The sequence below is a fragment of the Pan troglodytes genome, chromosome 14, assembly GCF_028858775.2.
Source record: "Pan troglodytes isolate AG18354 chromosome 14, NHGRI_mPanTro3-v2.0_pri, whole genome shotgun sequence".
NCBI lineage: Eukaryota > Metazoa > Chordata > Mammalia > Primates > Hominidae > Pan > Pan troglodytes.
In genome coordinates this window covers 23456851-23470351 of record NC_072412.2, presented here as the reverse complement: position 1 = coordinate 23470351, position 13501 = coordinate 23456851, and the positions used below count along the sequence as shown (strand labels likewise).

Sequence of the window (13501 nt, the reverse complement as noted above, 5' to 3'; positions counted from 1 at the left end):
ACAAAAGTTGTAACCATCATCGCTTGGTGACGGTTCCATGACTTATTTTTCAGTTCCCTGATCCTCTGCCATAACAATATCTGCCTTTGATGTTCTATAAACATGTTAGACTAACCTCTTTTAAAATATGTATCACATTTACATTATAGTTATTATTAAGTTTATATCTGTCCCTTTATATCCTGTCCCTACTCTTATCCTAGCTATGACTTTCTCAAGGACAAGGAACATGCTTAATAGTCAGTGTTGGGTGACTGAATTAAAGTATGAAATATGTTTCATGTTCCAGAATGTAAACTGTTACTGTTGGAAAAGTCACTAGTATATCTAATCTAGACTTTCAAGCTATTCTTCACAAATAGTATTTTTCAATCTTTTAACCATGTGGACAACAATAAGATCAAAAGGAATCCTAGAAACTGACATGTTAACTCTCACTGATAATCTGTTATTAATGTCTAAGGAGCTTTGAAGAATCATTCTCCTAATGTATAGCTTCACATCAGTATTCAACTTAGGGCCCTGCACCCTGGGCAGCCAACACCCCATTGGCTCCAGACCCCACAACCAAGCCAGCAGCTCCACTCCCTCCTGCTCTCAAAACTCAGCCTCTGTCCCGTCTCCAGTTCAGAGCTGGGGCGTCATTGGCTCTGGGCTTCTTTGTGTCTTGCGGTGAGCTCTTAGGTTTTACCTTTGACTTGTCCCACAGTGCCTGTCTTCTGTTCTTAGCCAGGAGCTGCTCGTCCTGGGGCTGCTGGCTCTGAGCACGGCTCCTCCTGTCCATCCTGGCTGACACCTGCCGATCCATCCTGGGCCCTCTCCTCTGCTCTGCCACTCCCTGACAGCTCTCTGGGCTGGTGTCTCGTCAGCCCTCCCAGTTTCTGACGGCTGCCCAACTGGCTGGACAGACCTGAGCAATCACCCATCCGGCTTCCTGGCATCTTAACGTGCGCCAGGCACTGCGCTCAGCGCTGGAATAAATCCTCTTGCGAGCCTCACAAGCACCTTGGAGTGCTGCTGTCTGGTTATGAAGGAGGAAACTGTGGCTCAAAGATGTTAAGTAACTTTCCCCAAGTTGCGGGGCTGGATTCAAAGCCAGGTGTGTCTGCCAGCAAAGCAATCCTGCTATGAGCCTGTCTCAGGCTCAGCTTCAACTCACACTGACAGGAGAACAGGACAGGACAGCACAAGATGGCAGACAACCCATAAACCCGCCCTCCCTGACCTGGCGTCCTCCTGGGAGCCACTAGGCTGTCCCTCAGGGTATTTCAGAGCCCCACAACCCCTCCCCTGCTCCCTGCCCTCTCAGAGCTCTCAAAGGAAAGAAAACCCACCATAGGCAAGCTTTATTATTTGTTTTAAATATGGTGCTTGTTGTCATTTTATTACATGTATTCACTCAGTATAGCGCATATAGGAGTGGCAACAGTTTCCGCAGTGCACTGACCCAGGCCCCTCTCAGAGAGGCAGGTGAGGGACTGCTGTAGAGGGTCAAGGCCGCAGAGGGCAGATTCTGGCATGCTGTTTCTCCAGCAGCACCGAGGGAGCACCGCTCAGAGCTGGAGGCTGGGTCGGGCTTCCCTCGGCCTCCCCTGTGTGGAAGGCGGTGGAGGAATGCTGGAGGAGAGCCAGGGGCCACCTGCCCCCCACCCCTGCCCGTTCGTGCTGGCTGCACTCCCGGTGGGAATGAACACGCCCCTGCTCAAGGCCATGGGTGCAGGAACCCTGGGAGGGAGCACCCGCACGTCCGCTTCCTCCACCCAGGTCTTGCCAGTGCCGTCTCGCTAGCATTACCGAGCCCTCTCACTCCTGTGGTCTGTGTTCTCAATATAGAAATCGCCGGGCAACTTTTTTTTTCCTTTTTCTAAATTTTGGCTCGTAAAATGGAGTACACACCAGTCTTGTTTTGATAATCCACCAGGCACAGAAGCCGTAACCACATCCCTGCTTTCTGTCTGTCAGCAGCACAGAAACCAATCAAAACAAGGAAGAAAGCACAAACTACAAACTGTACTGCTCTGACAGGGCCCCAGGCTGCCTCGAGCTGCCATCTACGGTTCCCATTCATTTCAGGCGAGGCGCTGGCATCTATTTAGGGCAAAAACAGAGACAAGATCTGTTTCTAAAGCATCCTATTGTATCCATGTAGTGCAGCCAGGGAAAAGCTTGTCTGTGAAGTCTTGTTTTTTCTTACTTCCTTTTCAGAATGTGAGGATTAGAGTTTATGGCTTCCTAGTGTGAGAGTACAAAGTTTCTTTCACATTTAAATAGTCCAAATAGTCCAATACTCACAGAATAGACAAATAGACAATACTCACAGAAATACTAAAAAGAAAGCGGGAGATAAGGCACAAAGCAGTAAGCAAATACTGGGTAATGTCACTTTAGAAACAGGAAACTATTTTTCAAAGATCAGTTCACAGCCTTAAACCTCACACATCCTCAATTAGCAAGAAACATTCTTATACACACCACCAATAATCTCTTGAACAAAGGAATTTCATGTAATAGAAGCAAAAACCAGTAACAATATCAGCAGCAAAACCAGTAACAATATCAGCAGCAAAACCCAGACCCCTTCCTCAGGAAGGATGGTTCAGGCTTGATTCTTATGATTTTCTACTCCAAACAAGCAACTGTGCCATAAACAAAACCAATTTCTTCAACTGACTATGTCCACAACTAAAACTATCCTCAGCACCCCTTACTAGAAGAGTGAGCTTTTCCCCACAGACTCACACCTGACAAGCAGCAGAGAAAGAGAGAGAGTGAGAGAGAGAGAGAGAGAGAGTGAGAGAGAGAGAGTGAGAGAGAGAGAGTGGAGAGAGAGAGAGAGAGAGAGAGGGGAAGAACTGCAACTTGGGAAGGAAAGAGCTGAATCGGCAACATGTCACAGTACAACAATCCATTCTTTGCTCACATACCCAAGTGAAGGCTTTCCAGACTCCAGAATCTTGCTATCTCCCCTCTAGCTACCATCCTTCTGTTTGGAAAACGGCAACCTTCAGAGCAGGACTGGGGTGTGACTGAGGAGCCAGTCCCCAAGCATCACAGAGGACTGCACAGGCTGGCAGCTACGGGAACTGCAGAAATCGCTTATTCACTGCTTTGACGTTGTGTGCGTTCCCGGCCAGAGCCTGCCCAGAAACTGACAGCTGGCTCCACACTCCGTGTGACCAAGGGTTAGTGGCTACAGTGACATTGCGGGGAACTTCAGGAGAAAATTCTAAACTAAGGCAAAACCTATATACACCAAAGACAAACACACTCACAAGCCATCAGGTGCTGCCGAGAGCCTTCAGTGAAGGCAGGAGAAATGGTGTGTGCTGCTTTTAACTACAAAACCAAAACCTGAGTTAAACTTTCAGAGAGCTTTTCAAAAGGTATTTATTTCACAAGAGAAAAGCACAGGGGTCATTTAGTTCAAAAATACAGTTAGGATTTCACACTGTGGTATGACAAAAATTTGAGTTATGACATTACATTAAGTTAGCTATAAATTTATGAAATCACTTTAAAAGAGTGATTTTGTTCAAAAGGTATACATGTAAAGGCATACATGTAAAGGTATACATGTAAGTTCTCTCCAGGTAATATATTCTGGGTTGTTTTTATTTCCTCTATACTCTTCTATACTTTCCAAATTATCTACAATGAGCAAGTCTTTCATATTGTGAAATGACTGTTAACAAAGAGTGAGCTTCCTTCCATTTCCCCATAAGCAGAAGACACGGCCTTTTTAACTTTATGAACAATGAGGTAATATATACGCAAAGTAGTGACCTCACAGTCATCTCTTAGTAAATGTGGGTTTAAGCTGGGCCCGCTGGCTCATGCCTGTAATCCCGACTACTCAGGAGGATGACGCAGGAGGATTGCTTAAAACCAGGAATTCATGACCAGTCTGGGCAACATAGCAAGACCCTATCTCTAAAAAAAAAAAATTAGGTCTGGGCAAGGTAGCTCACACCTGTAATCCCAACACTTTGGGAGGCCAAGGTGGGAGGATCAATTGAGCCCAGGAGTTTGAGACAAGCCTGGGCAACATAGCAAGGTCCCGTCTCTACTAAAAAAAAAAAAAAAAAAAAATTTATATTAGCCATGCATAGTGGCATGTGCCTGTGGTCCCAGCTACTCAGGAGGCTGAGGTGGGAGGATTGCTTGAGCCCAGAAGGTGGAGGCTGCAGTAAGCTATGATCGTACCACTGTACTCCAGCCTCGGTGACAGAATAAGATCCTGTCTCTAAAAATAAAAAATTAGCTGGGCAGAGTGGCACATGCCTGTCATCCTAGTTACTCAGGAGTCCGAGATGGGAGGATCACTTGAGCCCAGGAGTTCGAGGTTGCAGTAAACTATAATCACACCACTGCACTCCAGTGTTGAGTTACAGAGCTAGATCCTGTCTCTAAAATAGATACATACATACATACATACATGTTAAACAAGTGATAGTGCCAATTAGTAAAATGCATGCTTTATAGTGATGAGCTTTGGAGTCAGACTGCCTGTGTTCAAAAGCTGCTTTCCCATAACAAAATTAGGGAAAGTTTCCAAGTCTCTAGGCAGCTCTCTTTCCACATCTGCGGAGTGGGGATAACTGCAGCACCAATCAATAATCCTCACAGAGTTACTCGAGAACATATTGCAGTGTTTAGAGAAGCACTGGCTCTTCATTGGGGATTAATAAATGTTAGCCGTCACGCTGCTGCTGTCACTCCAAAAAACCTGAGGTCCCTTAATAACATGCTAGTTCCCAGAGAAATCACAGCATGAACTCAGAATGGAAAGCTGTATGATTAGTAATAACACACATGTTGACTATATACTATATCGTAGGCTTTTCTTATCTTCAAATATCTGTGGCTATTTCTATTGATCTGGAGCATCCCACCCTCAAATCCAGGTAAGGACAGTTTTCTGGGAAACTCATAGCCTTAGTAACCCGCACTACAAGTGAAAAACACACACGATCACACAAACTCTTATGACCAGTTCAGCTGAAAATCTTTCTCTTACAGAAATTTTATTTATTTTATTTTGAGACAGAGTCTTGCTCTGTCACTCAGGCTGGAGTGCAGTGGCATGATCTTGGCTCACTGCAACCTCCACCTCCTGGGTTCAAGTGATTCTCCTGCCTCAGCCTCCCGAGTAGCCGGGATTACAGGCGCACACCACCACGCCCGGCTAATTTTTGTATTTGTAGTAGAGATGGGGTTTCACCATGTTGGTCAGGCTGGTCTCAAACTCCTGACCTCAGGTGGTCTGCCCACCTCGGCCTCCCAAAGTGCTGGGACTACAGGCATAAGTCACTGCGCCCAGCCTCTTACAGGAATTTTAAAAGATGATTTAAAAGAGGCAAATACTTAAGATGTTTAATAGACAATTCATTCAATAGAGGCATATTCTCAATAAAGGTGGTAGTTTATTAAATTATAGGCTCAAAAGACTCCTCGATATTGTTTTTCACAGCAGACTACTCTCTCTCTCGTGTAAAGTCTCCTAAGTATATCTCATGGAATACTAGTGGCATAATACGCTCCAAGAAAAGAGTTTGAAAACCACTGTATATTTTATCTACCTTTTGGATATCCTACAGGATTCATCAGTAATAACAGGCTCTAAAAAGTTCCCACTGACAGCTGTGCCATCTTCTTTAACATAGAATTTAACAATCGTATTTGGCTATGACGCTCTTTTTTTTATGACAACACATATTACTACACCAAAAGAAAGTATCCTCTGGCCTTGCTACTCACAGTAGGGCCCATGGACCAGCAGTATCAGCATGACTGGGAGCTGGTGAGAAATTCAGATTCCTGGGCCCTGCCCCAGGTCTGTAGAATCAGAATCAACATTTTAACAACATCCCAGGTCATTCAAATGCACATTCAGGTTTCAGAAGTGTTGTTCTAGACAACTCAAGAAACTATACAACATACTTGGAGAAGCACTGCCCTGAGGCAAAATCTTCAATATCAGTATCTTTTCTAACTAGTGAAGACCATGGAATGAATGGGTGGGCTTGAGTTTAGTCAGAATGAAAAGGTAAAATGCATAATACTCAGACACAAAGCAGCAGAAAGTAGGAATTAATTCTCAAGGTTATCCATTCCAACAAAGCCTAAATTCCAGAAGGAGGCAAATAAAATCCAGTGTTTTCATTTTCTACAAAAATTTTTTTTTTTTTGGTTAAAATCATTAGTTTTCAAAAAGCAAAAGCTCTCTTGGCCTCATTTTCTTAGAACTTGGTAGGCTGTTTGCTCACTTTCACTTTTCATCGGCATCCGGTACAAGAGGATAGTTTCTGTTTCCCAAGCACTTTCTCTCAATCCAGAGACGGGGTCAGGGCACTAGACTAACATCCTTGGGATTACCGGATCTTAAACTAGAGGCATTCCCTAGAGATTATTGTGTAGGCAAAACAAAATAAAAAGAAGGAAAACAAGTAAATAAACAAAGACTGCCTTGAAATCAGGCATCTTCTCAATGGATGTGACCCAACAACCCCTTTATGTCCCCACCAGCTTGGATATGGCCCCATTACCAAGCACTACAGGACAGGTGCTAGATGGAGGAGTCCCAGGGAGGAGAGTCACACTATTCTGTGGCAAAGGACTACCATCAACGTTAGGAAATGGGCTCAAGGATGGGCACATCAGCCAGCCACCCTTCTAAGATAGTTTTGGAAGAAGCTACTACTAATGTAGAAAGGGGCATGACAGAACAAGGAGATAGGACTTTTAGCTTAATTTTTTTTTTTTTTTTTTTTTTAGTGATCAGAGCCTACATTTACCAGATCAGTAAGAATGCTACAACAAAAACCTAAACCATAGTTCAAAGAAGTCTTAAAATCCTGGCTGGGCATTGGTGGCTCACACCTATAATCCCAGCACTTTGGGAGGCTGAGGTGGGAGGATCACTTGAGACTGAGAGGTTGAGGCTGTGGAGAGCTGAGATTGTACCACTGCACACCAGCCTGGGAGACAGAGGGAAGCCCTGCCTTAAAAGAAAAAAGAAAAATCCAACCCCCAAATTAATCTCTTCTCTTTGGATAAGATACCACTACCTCACTGGAACTGGGAAATGACCATCATCGATTATTGGCAACACCAAAAGGATTAAGCACAGGGATCAGATCCGTAGGTAGGAGTGGAGATATCCAACTTACATATTAATATGAAATGTTGAGAAATCAGAGGACAAAATAAACACTGAGGACTGTGTGTGGTGGCTCATGCCTTGATCCCAGCACTTTGGGAGGCCAAGGTGGGAGGATCACTTGAGGCTAGGAGTTTGAGACCAGCCAGAGCAACATAGTAAGACCCCACCTTTACAAAAAATAAAAAAAATTAGCCCAGCTTGGTGACACATGCCTTGAGTCCCAGTTGCTCAGGAGGCTAAGGTGAGAGAATCCCTTGAGCCCAGGAGTTCGAGGCTGCAGTGAGCTATGATTGGGCCACTGCCCTCCAGCCTGGGTGACAGAGCAAGACATTATCTCTATAAAAATTAAAATTAATTTTTAAAAATAGATGTTGAAAACACATAGGATGTTATGATCAATTTTATTCTATAGATACAGAAAGTTATTTTTGGTAAGCTGGTCCCAAAACCCATATATATTTACATACATATGGGAAAGAAATGTCATAAAATTCTTGGAGAGGCAAGTTAATAGCAGTACCTCAAACTCGGAACAGTAGTCAGCACTTGACCTCTCCAGGAGGATTTCTGGTGACTGAGTAGGTTCATTAAGGTTCTTGAGATTGAGTGGCCATTAAGGTTCCTTTGAGCTCCACATTTCTGATATCTTCTTATTTTAAGTATGACATGGTAGATATTTTCTTCTATGACCACCTCCGAATTAAGTGCAGAGAGATGACCAGCACCAAAGTTTCCCACCTGCTGCAGCTTCCCTGTTGTTTCTGCAAAGCAGCTGCCTCCCTTCATGGTACAGACATATCCAGAACCCAGGAATATCCTTGGAACTTTATGTCCCCACTAACTTTGATATGGCCCCATTACCAAGAACTACAGGACAGGTGCTAGGCAGAGGGGCAGGCCCCAGGGGAGAGTCATGCTGTCCCCTAGGAAAGCACGGCCATCAGCTTTAGGACATGGGCGGAAGGATGGGCACATCAGCCAAGAACCAAGGCTGCCACGGGCTGGAATGACCCATAATCCCAACTCCCATATGGACAATGACTACTCAGAATCAGGAGTGACACAGCCAGGACCTGTGGACATCACTGGCCATCTCCCACAGCTGAGACGGGGCTGCACTTTCTAAAGCTGGGATGGGAGAGTCCTTCACAGCAAATAATTTGCTACATTTGCTATCAGTTATTCAGGCCAATGTCCATTCCCATAAATCATCGAGTGCCCAGAGTGACCTCTTCATTCTGAATGGATGAAAGACAAACATGATTATTAATCTACAGGTCACAGTGATGCTACTTTCCAGAGGAACCTGAAAGGCACTGAACGTAACACAGGGCACGGCATGTCCTAGCACAAACTGATGAGCCGGGTAGATGCTGCCTCAGCAGGCCGACTCCTGTTGGGCAAAGGCAGGCTCAGTTCAGGTCTGACTGAAATGCCACTCAGCAGCCACAGACTCTTCACCACAGGAGGGGCGGGCCCCATCATACACAGCTCAGGAAATGGAGCCTGAAGTACAAGGGCAAACTCTGTGAGACTCGCCCCGGCCTGCTTCAAGACAGCTATGAAGAAAAAGTGCCTCTCTTCATGCCTTCAAAGCAACTGCTCTCACCTTGGAGCAATGTGGACCTGAACACACAAACCCAGCGAATATGTGCTCTCAGTGGCTTCAATGAACCCCTTCATCATTCACCCCTACTCAATATCCCACCCTCTCCAAACACAGCTCCAAACAAGATACTTTGGACCTGGGCACTGACTAGAACTTTGATTAATGCAGAAATAAATATAAAATTGTCCTTTAAAAGGTGCCAGCTTCAGCTGAAGGCCATTGTTTCCCTGTTCTCTGTAAGCACACGTGGATTTTTCATCCTTCAGGGCCTAGTACAGATTTCACTTCTTTTCTGTATTTACCTGGTTATTTTCAGATCCTTAGGACCAAGCACATTTCAAACATAACAAGAACACAACAGGGATTGGAGGAATATAACTTTTTTCTTTGTCTTAATAGAAGGCAATTATTGGGACATGGTCTTTAAAACTGCCAACAGGCATATCTTTGTGCAAATCAATTAGACAATATTGTGTTTTGTGATGGAGAAAACAGACGGGAAACTGAATAGAATGGAAAGCAATCTGTGTTTTTCAGTTTGATCTCATTTGAATGCTAGCTCCACTATCTACTCATTACATCTTGCTTAGCCAAGCTAGGAAAAGTTACTGAATATTTCTAAGGCCTGACCTTGTCTGTAAGATCAGGCCAGGAATACGTACAGAGTGCTACTGGCTCTTGGTGGTGGTTCGCGAGACGTTTAGCTGTCTCGCTCTCCTTCCTCTGACTTTTAATATTCTTTCTTCTTCTTTTAAAATCCAATTTCTGAAGCTTAGTAACAAGACAGACGATATTTTCAATAACTTTTACTTTTTAACTCTAGCTGTTGAGAACTGAGAATGTTTTAACTGCTAGAAGATGAAATTTCATGAGCTTGCTAAAAAAAAGTTTAATACTTTATGTTTTTCTGAGACAAGAAATAGAACACTATATTCCTTCTAAAAAATCTCGATGATAGGCAACAATGAGGCATGAAACAACAGCTAAGATAACTGCTATGGAGCTAATACAATCTCCAAGACTTGCAGACAATATGGTTTTGGGCACTAAAGGCCATATTTGTAGTCCTTGTTCTGCACACAGAAGCCTTTCATAATTTCTAAATTCCTTCGGACTCTGTGGAATCCAGGCTGTCTCACAGCAGTCAGAAGACAGGGATTTTACCATAGGCAGTCTTAGCAGTCAGGAAAACACTTGCTGTGAGTACTGATAAGTGAATTGATTCATCTCGTTTTGTAAGTAAACACAGTTGGCCCTCTGTATCTGTGGGTTACACATCTGTGGACTCAACCAACCGCAGATTGAAAACATTTAAAAAACTGTGACTGTACTGAATATGTACAGACTTTTTTTCTTGTAACTATTCCCTAAACAATGCAGCATAACAACTATTTACATAGCATTTACATTGCATTAATATTAGGTCTTTAAGTAATCTAGAGGTGATTTAAAGTATATGGAGGATGGGCATGAGTTATATGCAATTACTAGGCCATTTTATATCAGGGACTTTTGCACAGCCTTGGAGTCTGATGTCTGAAGAGTCCTGGAACCAATCCCCCTCAGACAACCAGGGATGACTGTATAATCAACAGCCAATATTCCTTGGCATGAGTATAAAGTGAGATGTGGGGGGAGAAGGGAACGTGGCAAGGCTCACGGCATCCCCACCTAACAATCCAAGTGCTCCATCACCAATTCTCCAACCAGCTTTCCTGAGAGCTCCGCTGCTACCACGCAACAGGCACTAAGCAAGTAAATCCCAAGTTCCTATTTTCCCTCTGATTCTTTATTGAAAGAAAATATTTGAAAATCGATTTGAGTAAAATGCAGAAGCAGCAGGAGATAATTCAAAAAACAAGAGAACAAAAAGATGTTATGGGATGCTTAAAGTCATTTCAAAGGTATCAAACACACCTCAACACCTGCTACGGCTTTTCTTTTTTTCCTTCCTTTTAACAAAAAATTCAGTGGAGTCTCTGGGTGATACAACGAAAAATCATTAGATAATACCTAAAATTTGCAGCCCAGAGAATCTATAAAAAAAGACCCAGTCAAGTTTCTTTTTTTTTTAAATAACCTGAACGTATGTATTTTAAATTTGCTTAACTTATATTTGGATAATAAACAGTATATTATTCCATATAGACTCCAAGTGCTCGAGGACTTTACTAAGTAGACTAAATGACTTGTCTAAGTTAAGTCGCTGATTAGCGCAGTTAAATCAGTAACTCAGAACTCTGGATGTAAACAGTTTCCTGCTCATCACTGCCTTTGTCCCCTGTATAGTTAATGCTTCCCTAATTAATTAGTAATAGTTACTGCACACTTACTGTGTGCCAGGTCATTCTTCCACATCTGTGGGACAGATCATATTAGTTTCTCCCATTACAGATAAAGACATGAAGACTTTGAGATTAAGTGACTTGCCCAAGGATTGGGATTACACTCTCACTTTTTGACCCAAAGGTCTGTTAATAAGAAAATTAACTTTCATAATAATTAGGACAGAATAAGGCCAGAATAACTGTATGAGTAACCTCCCTTTTGTGATGCACTTAGGCTATGAATCAAGAATTCTTACTGCCTTATTCTATTGACAGTCCTAAGAAAAAACAGAAATGTGGTGTGATCTGATCAAACTATCAGTGCATGAATTTGTTATTCCAACAAATTAGAAGTAGGATTTTAACAACCACAAAAGAGCTAAAAAAAAGAAAAAAAGAAAAAAAACTTTGTTTTAAACAAACAAAAAACACAAAGAATTTGAATAAATTTCTTTACTACAAGACTTTTCAAAGAAATAAGTTTCAGTAATTTCTCATAATTCAATTAATTTCATTTAAAAAATCAAATTTGAAACAACATAAGCACTTCCTATGATTAAATTCCCCTACTTCCTAAATGTTGGGGATTAATATCAATTCTAAGTCAAGAAACGGAACTTTCTGATGTGTAATCTTCCCATCTCTTTGAAAAACATTCAGTGAGAATAAACGCTGACACATTCATACTAACAAGCTTTCAGATACTGGTAATACATAGACAAAATAATTGTTAATATCATAGCCTAACAAATTGTTTTTCATTAGTCCTGAGCCTTTATGGGATACTTTGAGCTATAAAATCAGAAAACCATCAACACAGCTTAAGCAAAATAGATAAAATACCTCAATTTTAAGACAACTCCCCCAACATCCTCCCATGGCATTCTGGCCCTGCCCTAGCACTGAACTGCTGAACTGAAACCAGTTTTTTTTTTAAGGGCATTAAGCTCCTCCCTGCCACTGGATCCAGTGGGTATTTTTCTCTCTACACTTTGGTGCATTTGACAGTGTGAACCACTCTCACACCTGGAAGCCCTGGCTTCCTTTGACATCTGGGGACACCGCTTACCTGCCTGGCTACTTTTTTTCTATTTTCTTTGTGAATTTCTTTGCCTTCACTGGTCCCCAAATGTTGGTCCTCAGAGCATGGTTCAAGATCCTCTTCTCATTTTTATCCCCACTCATATCATACTCCTTCCTAGAGTTTTAAGAACCACTTTGCTGATGACTCCCAAATCTTCATCTCTAACTTTGGGTCCCCTTCCTCAAAATCAGAGCTTCACAATCAAGGATATGGTGATGTCATCTTCATCGAGCTGCCCATAGGTCGCTCTGACTTGACCTGCCTGGAATGGAGTAAGCTCCCCAATTGACCAACATGCTCTTCTCCTAGGCTCCTTGTCAGCCAGGCATCAGAGGCAGCACGGATGGCTGCTCCCTGGCCCCAAACATCCAGACAATTACCTCGACCTCTCGGTTCTTCATATCTCCAGTGCCACTATCATTTTCCGAGGCAACAGACTCCTGAGGTCTCCAGTCCTCCACGATCCAGCCAATGATCTCTCTGAAATGCACATCTGATCATCTCACAGCCCTCAAAAGCCCTCAGTGGCTCCCAGTTGCCCAGGCTCTGTCCTCCCAGGCAGCCTGAACTTAGGGGAGGCCCATCTCTCAGCCTCCTCCTCTGCATCCTGCTACAGCCTTGATCTGGAGCTGAGGTCCTCTGACTTGTAGCAATCGGGCTGCCTAAAAGCCCTAAGCCAAAAAAAAGTGCCCCATGCACGCAAGCCATGAACATAACTTAAGGCATACATAGGTGCAATCATTCACCTTTGTCATGATGTAGGACAAGGCTCCCTGTGTACGATCAACTGACTAGAATTCTGCATTGTCTCTTGTACAATCCACACCCATATGCGTCCGCTATGATTTCCAGTTCTGGCTTCTTTAACGTTGAGCAATAAAACCAGAGACACTGGTGAAACAATCTGAATATAGACTCCTCGATTTTTCCATTTTTTCCAAGCTGTCAATTCTCACCTAATTTGATAGAATTTTCTTTAACAGTTCACTTTTATTGAGTTTCATTGGGTTTCTCCAAAGTATTCTATTTCATCGTCAGAGATGCCAAGTCCCCTTTCAGTCTCATATTCACATTTTATTTGCTTACATAATATCTAAATCAGTTCCATATCATCATAATAAAGCAACTGCCATAAACAGGCTTGGTGGGGTCATGCTCTTGACTCCCAGTGAGGATACAACTCTACTTGTGGGACCAGTGAAGAGGAGCCAGGAAGACAAGCGCAGGCCACACTGTGGGATCTGCCAGCTCCTTACAGAGGCCTGGAGGACACTGTGACCTGACCAGTGTAATTTTCTCTTAGGCTACCCTACTCTCAA

At 43.1% G+C, this 13501-nt stretch overlaps 1 protein-coding gene across 9 annotated transcripts in view; it reads right to left on the bottom strand.

Moving 5' to 3' along the window:
• The window catches only part of SPATA13 (spermatogenesis associated 13), a 328600-nt gene that overhangs the window by 32891 nt on the left and 282208 nt on the right, over window positions 1-13501 (bottom strand). Inside the window, exon 1 of one of the 9 annotated variants that reach the window (XM_009426741.5) lies at window positions 2925-3328. The exons of the other annotated variants lie outside the window; for them this stretch is intronic. Coding sequence (XP_009425016.1) covers window positions 2925-2979 — 55 coding nt within the window. The 5' untranslated portion in view covers window positions 2980-3328. Of the gene's footprint in view, window positions 1-2924; window positions 3329-13501 lie in introns of those variants that run through there. 9 annotated transcript variants of the gene reach the window in all.